Below are 12,510 nucleotides of genomic sequence, written 5' to 3' on the forward strand. Positions count from 1 at the left end.
CCAGAGAAGTCATCAAATGTTTTAAAATCTTTACAACATAACTTTTTGGCACTTTTATCAAATTATTATGATCCTGATCAATTTGTAGACTTCATAAAGTAATGTTTATTCTCACTTTTTATGCAACTTCTTGTTTGTTCAATATTTTTAATGGATTCATATTTAATTATTAATAATTCCCATGACATATGATGACAAAACAAAAACAGAAATATTCATCATGTTTAGCCCTGTCCCTGTTTTTGCTCTTCAAAAAACAGCCATTCATTTGTTCTCTTTGAAGCCTTGCGCATGTACTGTTAGAAATCCCACTGAGTGGCATGTTGAGACAAACACAATCCAGCCATGGGGAGCAGGAAAACGGGTCTCATTTTAAGAGCTACTTGTGTCATGATGAGTGCTCATTAATTTCAAGAAAATATGCTTCCATCTACTATATAAAGCAAGAAGAGTTTTACATCAAATTAATAAACATTCTAACAATGGTACCAATCATATTTCCTTGGATCAGGTTTTGGTGGATGAACAAAATAGCACCCTCACAAGTTGAAACTAGCTTTGTCTTCCTGGCTCTGTACTAATTTAGGACAAATGTCACAAATGTTGCAAATGTCACAATGATTAACACTGTCATTGTTTTTATATTCTCTCTGATTATTTGTGTCATTGTGTTTATTGATTGAATCTTTTTTTTCATGGACAGTATTGTCATTTCTCTTTCTTATTGTTAATTTCTTTATTAATCTATTAATATTATTGTTTATTTATTAATGTATTATTATTATTATTAAGTTAATCTAATCACATGCTTCCTATACACCATGCTCTGGAGCTCATAATTACAAAATGTGGCTGAAACTTTCAGATATTTTGCATCGTCAATCACTCCGCTGTGAGGCTATGCCTGACTTTAAGTATAGCCCGGGCCATTAAGAAAATTTGTTAAACCCTTACATCAGTGACAACCATAAAAACCTTTAAGAGGTTCATTATCTTCCACAAGAAGTATATCTCCACCTCCAAAATCTGTCTAAATTGAGCCTCACAGATTTTTAAACATCCATGTTTAATCATGCAGATTTTTTTTTTTAAATCCAACATTATTTCTTGCTTGGTTGATCGACACTTTGATGCCTGCGCTCACAAAGGCACTGTAATGTTGCCATTAGTTATGCTTCTCTGGTGGCTAAAAGATGGATCCTTAAGTCCCGGGATCCAATAAGTTTGTATGTGAATGGTTGGAGGAGATAAACTACATCACATAAATGAAATAACTGATGGAAGACGAAGGGGGGAAAGCCTCTTAATTAAAAATATGAAAATGAACAAAATCTCTGACTCAAATTTTAGGCCCATCTGAACAGCTACAGTAATTCTCTTTTCGCCTTATGTAAAGTTAATTTCAAAAACAGTGGAGACAGTGGGCTGAGAAAAAAAAATCCATTTATTCAATTTCTTATTATTGTTCCTAAGCAAGATTTTACAGATGCTGCCTGAGTCCTCTAAGAAAACTATATATGAAAACTATATATATATCTACAGTATATATAATATGTATGGAGAAAATTGTAAATGCTAAATGCTTTCTCTGATTTTACTTTTTATACTACTGACAATATGTCTCAGAAATTCCAAGCAAAAAGTTTATATTTATTAGCCAAAAATGAAAAATGTTCAAAATAACAAAAAAGATGCAACACTTTCATACCTCAAATAATGCAAAGAAAACAAGCTCATATTCATTTAGAAACAACAATACTAATGGAATAACCATGAGGTTTTCAATGGCGTTCAGTGCAGTGGTCTCTTAATTTTTTCCAGAGCTGTATATATGAATAAAGAGTTCTCATCTTGTACTCCGTCCTTGTTTGTGTAAAAGAAGAAAGGAAATGGCACAAGGATGTTGGTTTTATTCTCTGGGGAGTCTCAGTTTACTAGTGTCTGCCCTGTGCTACAGAGTGCAATAGGCCAGGTGCAAACAGAAAGGTTGATCGTATAAGAAAATCACCCCACCTGCCCCATATCCCCCTCCAAAAAATAAAATCTAACATACGATGCACCTGTTGGCAGAACATTCAATCTTTTCGATTTCATTCAAACGAAATTAATAAAATAGAAACTTTTCATTTAAAATTTCTCTTTCTATTACCCTGAATGTAACTTCATTCATCTCTCCATCAGATTTAACCAGCTTCCCAGTCCCTGCAGAAGAGAAAACATCTCCACAGCACGACACTGCCCTTCTCATGTTTCACCTTTGCATTGGTGTGATCAGTAGTTAGTTGTCTACACCACAAAATGCTTTGCAAGTAAGCCAAAAACTGCTAACAGGGCTTTTTCCCCCCTCAACATTTTATTGCCGAAAAATATCAGACTCCCATGTATCATTTTGATTTCAATCATAATTATGCACCATACTTTGTTGGTCATTGACTTGTCATTGTAATTTGAAGAGGTGTAAATAAATAAATAAATAAAGTTTGCATCAATTTTCAAGAGAATATACCTGAAATTGATTTCCTCATCCTGTTGAATCCAAATAAAAATGACTCAAACATGCTGAATTACCAAAGAATCAAAACATTGATAATCTTATTAGTATTTTCTAATATGAACAGAATGACCAAAGTCTTCTTTTATTCTTGTTATGTGACTCAGCAACCACAAGAAGCATAAACATACCCTCCAGATCTCTGGACAACATCTTTACTGTCAGTAAGGACTTTATATGCAGTCAGAGAATAAACTTAGATTTATTCATTGCTTTAATGAGTACCATATATTACACAATGCCTGGAGCTAAAACTGCTTCATGAACGGAATGGACCAACTTCATTGCTGAGCCTTTGTATAAAATGATCAGCTGCTATTGATCAATAATTTAGACAAGTGCCAGATTATTGACAGGAAGACAAAATATGTTTGGCTGGCTGTGTTTGAGAAATCCCCCCCATACACTCAATCACTGGAACAGAAATTGCTCCATGGAATATCATATTGCGGCAATGTTTCTTTTCCCTCCTGCAGATCAATGCTAATTGAGGTCCTAGATGATGAATGTAGCCTGAAATGTTTTTTTTAACCCACCGAGCGCTGCTCAGCAACAAAAACTGCGGCCTTTTGGGTCGCTACAGAGATGACTTTTAGAGGCACAGAGGTTGCATAAAAAAGAATCAAACTTTTTTTTTCTATATAATGATTGGACAATATGAAATAAGTCTGACTAAGTTGATTTGGATATCCTTAAATGTGCATATTAAAAGCAACCAGCAACTGTACAGGCTAAAATTTTATGTTTTCTAACTAAGAGCACCATGCAGCCTCCTCTGAGGGACAGTAGTAAATTATGAAGATCAACACAGCCAACAGAAGGATGCTGCTCGATCCCTGAAGCCCTGCAAACACAACCAACGCGGACAGCACGCAGCAGATGGGGTAAACCATGCCATCATGTGGAAAATAGACCTGTTGTGTTGTCGCAGAGACTAGACTCGGCATAGTCTGCCAAGTGGACCACCAGAGGAAACTGCAAGAAGCTGTGACAACAAGGGGAAAGCTTTAATTCTTGTTGTGCATTCGCTCCGTCAGACAATAACAAGGCCTTTAAAGCTGATGTTAGTTGTCACAGCCCGCTAAACAAGTCAGTTACAAGATTTTTGCTTCCAAATCCCTGAAAAGTGCAACATTTTATGAACTATTGGTGATGTATCTGTGCTATAAAACTGTAATATTTCTGTCATCAATTGGAGTTTAAACCAGTGGAGGCTCTCAAACAGAACTAAAGACAAATATCCTGACTCATTGCTGCCATCTTGTGTCTCTTTAGGTTTTAAAAAATAACTCTTAAGAAACTTGAGGAAATAATGTAGTTGTTGCATTATTTTCAGGTCAACATGCCTGACATCTTTAGCTTCAAATTGAATTAAATTCAACTGAGATTTGTAAAGCACTAAATTTACAAAATTTACAAAGGAATGCCATTTCAATGTACTATGAAATAAACAGAGCCAGATTATATTCAGAAACATATAAACAAATCAAGAGAGGGCAGTTAAATCATGTAGAGTTGCAGTACACTGCAGTCAGTTCATACTTTCATTTAAGGAAATTGCTACATTTTTTGCAACATTTTAATAAATTATGTCCAAAATTAAATGTGGCACCACCAACAGTATTCACAAGTCAGTAAATCAAAAAATACACTCATTTTGTATTGGATTTGATCTCAGTAAACAGTTGATCTGTGAAGGCCTCAAAGATTTGTTAGATAACATTAGTGAACAAACAATTAGGGTTTGGATGTAAAACAATATTCCAAGTTTTTTATATCTAACAGAGCATTGTTCAAACCATTATTTGAAAATTACAAAAAACAGAACACCCTCAGATATAGCAATACATTGCTGTCCACTTACAGTGGGGGGAATGAGAATTTGATACGTCACAGAATTTCCACTATTTTCATCTGGAACGAAGAATGGAGAAGTAGGTAATTTTCTGCAGAGTTTTAGACTTCCAACATTAAGAGACTAGATTATTAAAGAAAAAAATTACCCCAAAAAAGACACTACAAATTTTAAATAACTAATTGCCATTTTATTGCATGAAATACATATTTGATTACCTACCAACCAGGAACCTATTTTAACTCCTCACCTGTACAACATACACCTGTTCACTAGTGACAGCAAGACAAGGCTTTGAAGCACTGAAACTTTCTTTCCAATTGGTCCACTCATGAGCCAAAGCTTCATGATCCTTCATTTGCTCCACTATGCCATCAAGTGGACAATAAATGTAAAACAGGGCTATTATACTATTTTTACTTCAGTGTTTGAAGCTTTAAATTGAACTGACAAATGTGCGTGATGTCAACACATTAATTCTGAATATGGTGTGAATATGATCTTAAGCTGTCTTTATGACACAATGTCTGGATCAAAAGGGAAAGTGGAAACAAATAGAGGACGATCCCTTCAAAAATTAAAAAACAGTCACTCCCACAGTTTTTAGACTATTGATTTTTTTTTTAAAAGACAGCATACATAAAAAAGTTTTGCTTTACAAATTACAGCAGATTAATACATCATTTTTGGGTGGTATTTTTTCATTTAACTGCTTACATACAGTATTTCATGTGCCGTGTCACAAGAACAATAACTGCTTAACAAGTTCTTATATAATCTACTCAGACTTAAAGGGGGAAAGTCTGAATAAATTCTTCTTGTTTTAAACAAGTGCTGAGGCTATATATTTACAACAATATAATTTTAAGGGTCACTTCAATCACATCACAAAAACAACATATACTGATTCAGTTATTTCTAAGTGCTTCTCTTCTGGCAAAGTGTGATAAAACCTAAAATTTTTCAAGAAAACATGTCAGTGGGAATACAAACACTGCATTCACCACAGTAGAGATATTAAATCTTAAATAAATTAAAACAAATATCTAGTGTTGCAGTGACAGCTTTGGGAATGCATTTGTGTGCCCTGGGTGAACTGACCCTTTCTGCAAGTAAACTCAAGCGAAACAAAATGTTTAATTAAACTCAAACATTGTAAATGTTTCTAAATGAAACATAAGACCATTTGTAGCTTTGCATTTTGTTTGGAACAAACAACAAAAAAATACATTATGCTTTTGGTAAGGAATGAAATCTTGCAACATCAAGTGAATAAAAAGTGCAGTAATATATTTTGGACAAGAGGCAGCAAGGCTAAAAACATACATGGCTTTCTTCTTTGAATGTTAAATTCAAACTTATTTTCAGTTAAAATTCTAACTTTGCAGCGTTGACCACATTCCAGTGAGGTTCTCTTTTTGTTTTTTATTCCATATCCATACTTTTCTGAAAAGTCGAATAATTTCTCCATCACGTGATATGGGTTTGACAGTGACAACTGTCAGTCGCCTGCAACAAAAGCAAGATGAGTCTGTAAACCACCATGTCAATGTAACTGGTGAAAAAAGCTCAACAACTGCTGTTCTTACCTCACTTTGTGAACTCGTTCTTAAGTTTCTCCCTGTGGCTAGATCTGCAGATTGATAAAGGGAGCAAAACCCAGCATATCCTGAAGAAGCACCAGAGCCCGCGGTAAAGGCGGCTCAACATCAATCACTACGTTGCGCTTCCGGAGAGGATCGAGGCTCGACTCGGTCACGTTGTGACAGTGATTCACCCTCAGGGACTGCAGCTTTGGGCAATACTCTGCAAGAGTTCTTTGGGGCAAAAGAGTAACAGGGAAACTTATGAACGGATGATCAAATCAGACGCTTTAAGAAAAATTCTTCATATGTATGGGTGTATATGAAATTATTGCGTTAAACAATAATATTGTTTTGAGACCATTTTCAAGTAATATCTTGATAATCAGGCAAGTTCACCCTATTAAAAACTAATAAACTTTCATTTTGTAAAGAACACTTTACACTGGAACTGGAAGATATCTTAAATATTCAAAATAAAACACAACAACTGAAACAATAAATAAAATGAATTATGATGTCTCTGTAAACAAAACTGTCTGACAAAAATATTAATTACCGGAAATGAAAATTATTGAGCTCATTTTAATCATGTAATTAACTGCTTATTCACAATTACTATGTATTAACCATAACATAACAAAACTTGGAAAAACCTCAAGGAGTATGAAAACTTTTGAAAGGCACTACAACGAGGCATGTTCTATTGTTCAAATTACTGCCCTGACTAAAATGTCAAACATTGTTTCCTGGAGGAAGGTTAAATGTGTTGTCTTTTCTCTATTCATCTGTTTATGCATGTCTGGATAAAAGGCAGACGCTTTTATCCAAAGTGACTTACAAATGAGGAAATAACAATGCGGTTTACATCAAAGTTAACAATAAGCTACTTATGTCATTGTTTCCTCTTTTAGAATCAATACATTACAAACCTGATGGACTGGTTCCGGACTCGCAGACAACCTGTCAGATCCAGCTGTTCCAGACCCCTGCAGTTCTTGGCCACCTCTTCCACCGACTCGTCTGTAATGTTGGCATTGACCGCCAACGACAGCGACTTCAGCTCAGAACACTTTTTGGCCAGGTAGCAGATGGCGTCATCCTTCAGCTGGCGGCAGGCGGTGAGATCGATCGACCGAAGCCCTCCACAGTGGTCAGCCAGGCTGCGCAGAGACAGGCAGTCTACCCAATCGCAGTGAGCCAGGCCGAGATGCTGGAGATGCGTGCAGCTCAAGGACACGGCCACCAAGGAGTGGCGGGTAAGGGAGGCACAGCCACTCATGTCTACCCTGTGCAGATGCTGGTTCTGGCCGATAACAGGAAGCAACTCCTTGTCTGTGACCCAGTCTGAACAGTTTTGAAGGGACAGGTTCTGGAGAACTTTATTGTCTTTTAACATTGTGCAAAATGCTTCCTTGGGGATGCATGGTCCAATCTGTAAATATTAAAATGGAACATGGAGCTGAAATATTTTGCAAACCAATACACTCCCCCTTGATTATTTAACCTACAATGTTAATAAATTTTTATATATTACAATGCAAATCTATGTGACAGATCAACACAGAGTAATGCAAATAGAAGGAAAATGATAAATGTATTTTTTTAAAATAGAAGTCTGAATAGAGAGACAAGGAATTGTATTCACCCCTTAAACTTGACTAAAGGTTTGCTGGATATTCTGTGAAAAGTAGATGGGGTTGTTGTAATCAGGATGATGTAGTGATTTGTAAAAAATCTATTGGATCTCCTGTAACTAAAGCACTTTCTTCCACTTGTTTACTGTGTCATCAACACAGTTTGTGGCCAAAAGTAAACAGGGCTTCATATGGCTTTATTAAACACCTGGCTTTCTCCTAGTCACTCTTCAATAAAGGACAGATTTATGGAGAACACAACTTATAGTAGTTATATATAAAGATCCTCCCCCCTGTAGGCTGTTTCCTCCACAGTGACCACTAGCCTCTTGGCTTGACTGGTCATGTCTTGTTTGGTCACTAATGATCTCTAAGAAAGCTTTACAATGCATAATAACTGTATTTATACTGAGATAAAGTTAAACAGAGATGGACTATATGAACTAATTAAGTTTCATCTGAAGGCAACTGGTTGCATTCAATTTATTTAGGCCATTGGTCTGTTAATTTCTCTTTGAATCTTCCACAATGGTTTTTAATGACTTTGGCTAAAAATTATTAACCAACTGATATTTTTAAATGCGGGTTTTAGCAGTACATTATTGCTTACATCATTTTCCACAAATATCAACATCCCAAAATTTTATCTATTCTGTTTTTGCTATTATGTTTTTTGTTTATTTTAATTGATGAAAACTTACATAAATTGCTGTTTCTTTAAAAACGACAATGCATTTATTATAGGAGACATTTATTAGGAATTATGTTGTTTATTTTCAATATATAATGGAACAGTTTAGCCTCTGGACAAGCTATATGACCTGGACTGAGGGCAGACATGGTTGTTTGGATACCAAATTCAATTCAGTTTATTTGTATAGCAATGTCATCTCAAGGCACTTTACAAGAAAAAGTCATTTCAATTCAATGAAATACTCGTTCCAGTTAATTCTAATTGTCAAACGTAGCAGGTTGCAATTTAGAAATGTCAGAGAGTGAAGGGGGATGAACACATCTGCACCTTTCAGAATTCTACTTGGTACAACTTTGAAAAGCATGCATTCCTTTCCCTCACATTTATAAACTACTACCGTGCACTGCTCCTTATTAAAAGTATGCACTTTATCATTACTTACGGTGGAAAAATTAAAAGTCCTGCAGTTGGTCAGGTACACCTGGACGAGGCTGTGGAACTGCTTGCTCACCCTCTGCAGGCTGACAATGTGCTGCAACGGCAAGTAGGACAAAATGTGTGGAACGAGAACATCCTCCCAAGGCAGGTCCAAGAGATGACATCTGCAGGAAAACAAACCCTGTTACAGCTGAACTTTGACTCTGCAAACCCTTACACAAAAACAAACAAACGAACACGAGTAAACGCACAATGGGGTAATTTAATGCATTAGCAGTGAGTGCTGTTGCGTTTGCACTGGCGCTGCTGTATACGGTTAAAATTAATTCCAGCTATAAATAAATGGCACGAGCTGAGTTTCAGTGACTGTTAGTTAATATTCGTACGCTTCCGCTGTTAGCCGAAGAGCTAGTCTGCCGGGGCCACCAACTCAGCTGTTTTTTAGAGATATGCATCCCTTTTAAAAGCCACTTACGTCTGCCATCTGCCTTCGTCATCCATTGTGAACCAGCTGAGGAATAAGCTGTTTTTCAGGACGAGCTGTTCTTTACATTGTCACCTAAGGAGCGTATTTTGCCTTAGCATCTTGGAAAGCGTTTGAGGCGTAACCTAAACCAGAAGCTGCGTTCACTAACTGTCGGAACAATTATTGTCAACAAAGAAAAATGCGCAAATTGTCTCAGAAGATTACGGAACTTCGTAAAATTGTCAGAATGCAAACTGCCACTAAAAAACACAGCATAATGGGGTACCTGATTAGACTGAGTTGCAATTTAGTTAGTAAATCATGTAGCCAGAAAAGCAAATGCACCTAAATTCTACTCGTTTACAAAAAATAACGTGCTAATCCTTTCTGATGGAGTAATTTTTACATATATTTTTAGTCAAATCCAGATTTTTTTTTTTTTGTAGTGTTTTAAAATAGTAACCCGGGAAATACATCACTGGTCTTAACATTTACGGTGAACACTTGAATGCGTCATGACTGATTTTTTGTGTTTTAGAGATGAGGGGATTATAAATAGACTGATTTGTTACAGCTGTCATTTTTTTAAAATGCCACCTGATGTTATGCTCATTTCCCAAAGCAGGATGTTAAATATTATGTCTTCCTTTTAAAATCCCCCCAAACATATTTTATTCTACACATCAAAATTAGGTGTTTCCAGAGAAACTTATATGTCATTTTAATGCTTTGAACATCAACAATTCAAACACAACTGGCACAAAGAAGCATCTTAAAAAGCACACACACACAATTATAGAAAGAAAAACAGCTAGAATGTGTTTATGAAAATAGTAAAAAATAAATTTGAGTTCTTTACGCAATATCTTCAAAAACAAGTATTTATTTACATTTGTTTAGTAATGTGAAAGTATCGGCACTGACTATGTAACTACAATAAAATTATGCATTTTTCAATGTAACCACATTTGTTGATAATAACTAAATATTTTTGAATCTCATATAACTCAAAGTCACAATTCAAATAATATGTCAAAATATATCAAAAGAAATAACTGTTCTCTTAATCCCCCAGTTCCAAAGAGCTATTTTAAGTTATTTGGTATATAAAACCAAAGAACTTAAAAGTATATAAAAGTAGTTAGCTGCTCAGCCAGCTCACCTCTGTCCAGAGGAACAATGAAGTCAATCATGCAGAACAACTGCTGACCCGCAAGTTATGTTTCAGTGAATGAGAGCAGCCAGCAGAGTAGCTGAGTGAATGCTCACTCCTCAGTAAACATAGTCCATAAACAAGCAATAGAACAAGAATGGCTTACAAGTCGATATATGATTTTTCCGCTGAGACGCTAGAAGGAGAGGAAGTCCCACTGAGCATTTACAAAGGAAAGGTGCTGCTCATTGTCAACGTTGCCACCTTCTGAGGGTCAACGATTGAGGAGGTGATTCTTCAAGAACATTGACTGCATAATGTTCTACATATTGTACCTATGTAGCCTTACTGAAACCATTATTTTCCATGTTCTCTCAGTACCACCGAATGAATGCACTAATGGAAATGTTTGGCAACCTGAATTTCACTGTGTTAGGTTTCCCCTGCAACCAGTTTGGTCTTCAGTCACCTGGTAAGTTTATCCTCTTATTTAATTAAGCTAATATTGCTTTCTTTATATCTTATTATATTCATCAGGCAAAGATCAATGGACTTATAGGGAAACGTTCTTTGCTTGCATTGTGTGTATACTGAACACTTGTTTTACTGATAGGTCCCTCATGATAATAAAGAGCCCTTGTTCAAAAGTAGAGATTGAAAGTATATAAAAGGTGATTTGTTATCATATTATTTTGTCTTTTGAAGTGATATATTGAAATTGTTCTTTTTGATGATTAAGCAGCATGCAATTTTTATAACTAATAAAGAGAATCAAATGCATAGGTGTAGATTTATCATAGTTATTCTCTAATTTACACAGGTTTTAAATTAAATCATATATTTAATTAAAGGCAGAGTCTTAGGAAGGAAACCAAACCAAATTTAAATTAACTCTACTAATTCAAAGGTTCATTAAACATTAAACATCTAGCCAGAACCTCCCTGACAACTGCAAAATGTGGTTTCTCTGCATTTTGTTATGAGGAATTTAATCAAATGTTAGTGGGTGCATATGTATTTATTTGAACCTGCATATAAGATTTATAAACTTAGTGGATCAGAGAAAATTGAGTTCAAACTTGTGAATCCATTTTTGATTTTAAAAATTTGTTGAAGTTGTTTGTGGTATTACTGTTACACTCTGTAAAAAGAACAATTCAAATGCAACTATAAAAGCCCTAAAATTAACATAACATTTATGAGAATGAGAAGTGAATGGAAACTTCTGACTGGAACAAATATTTTAAGTACATTTCTTGAGAGATAGTTGACTTCTTCCAAATGTAACAGTCAGCACTTTTTGTAAGTCTATGATTAATGTCAGTTAAAAAGAGTTTTTATTCGTGACATGTGCTAACACAGAAATAAATAAAATGCATACATAATTTTACATGCATCTGTTTTTAGAGGTGAATGAAGAAATGCTCAATGTACTGAAGTATGTGAGACCTGGTGGTGGGTTTGTACCAACTTTTCCTGTCTTTGCCAAGATCGAGGTGAATGGGTTGAATGAAGAACCTCTTTTTACATATCTAAAGGTATACAGCATTCTACAAAGATTTTAGATGTATGCATTCAGAATTGTTCCTGTTAGCACAGCTGTACCGTCTCTTCTTGTTCTCCACAGAACTATCTGCCATTTGTTAATCCTCTTATTGGAGATACAAAGAAGTTCTACTGGTCCCCAATATGTGTCAATGACATTAGATGGAATTTTGAGAAGTTTCTTATTAATTCAGATGGCACCCCTTTCAAAAGGTAAAGATCACATACAAAATCTTCAGGTAATTTAAGGCTGTTTTTTCTGTTACACGCTATCGTCCTTGTTGTGCAGGTATGAACTTCACTGCCCCATTGAAATGGTGGAAAAAGACATAGCAGACCTTCTCTGATGGACATTCAGGAATCACTCCCTGATGGCAGAGTGATGATCACTCAGTAAATGCATATGTGCACCTGAGCTGAATCTGATTGGAAGAGGAACATGTGTAGGAGATTCAAGTGCATTCTCTCTGAGAACAAGTTCCCTCTCAGCCACTCAAGGAGTTTCCATGTCACTGTCATGCTTCTTGGAAATGGACTTGGAATTGCCAGTCAGAATCTAAATTAAAATAAAACATGAGATTTAGAACC

The 12,510-nt window shown here is 35.6% G+C and overlaps 1 protein-coding gene and 1 pseudogene across 1 annotated transcript; one reads left to right on the plus strand and one right to left on the minus strand.

Moving 5' to 3' along the window:
• Window positions 1-4,159: 4,159 nt before the first annotated feature.
• On the minus strand, window positions 4,160-9,311 carry fbxl15 (F-box and leucine rich repeat protein 15). The gene is made up of 5 exons (XM_005794575.2): window positions 9,234-9,311; window positions 8,763-8,922; window positions 6,922-7,424; window positions 5,996-6,223; window positions 4,160-5,915 (listed from the first exon to the last, which is right to left on the minus strand). Exons 1-4 carry the CDS (start codon window positions 9,257-9,259, stop codon window positions 6,034-6,036), a joined length of 879 nt encoding a protein of 292 aa, XP_005794632.1. The 5' UTR covers window positions 9,260-9,311; the 3' UTR covers window positions 4,160-5,915; window positions 5,996-6,033.
• A 1,161-nt stretch (window positions 9,312-10,472) lies between these two features.
• On the plus strand, window positions 10,473-12,494 carry LOC102220132 (annotated as a pseudogene).
• The last annotated feature ends 16 nt before the right edge of the window (window positions 12,495-12,510 follow it).

This window comes from Xiphophorus maculatus, chromosome 10, assembly GCF_002775205.1.
Source record: "Xiphophorus maculatus strain JP 163 A chromosome 10, X_maculatus-5.0-male, whole genome shotgun sequence".
Classification (NCBI taxonomy): domain Eukaryota; kingdom Metazoa; phylum Chordata; class Actinopteri; order Cyprinodontiformes; family Poeciliidae; genus Xiphophorus; species Xiphophorus maculatus.

Excerpts from the sequence above, each read along its gene's own strand:
- fbxl15 (XM_005794575.2), bottom strand. The coding sequence starts at position 9,259 with ATGGATGACGAAGGCAGATGGCAGAC. Across the intron at positions 8,923-9,233 it reads GACGAAGGCAGATGGCAGAC|ATGTCATCTCTTGGACCTGC; the intron begins GTAAGTGGCTTT and ends GTTTTCCTGCAG. Across the intron at positions 6,224-6,921 it reads GTCCGGAACCAGTCCATCAG|AACTCTTGCAGAGTATTGCC; the intron begins GTTTGTAATGTA and ends TTTGCCCCAAAG.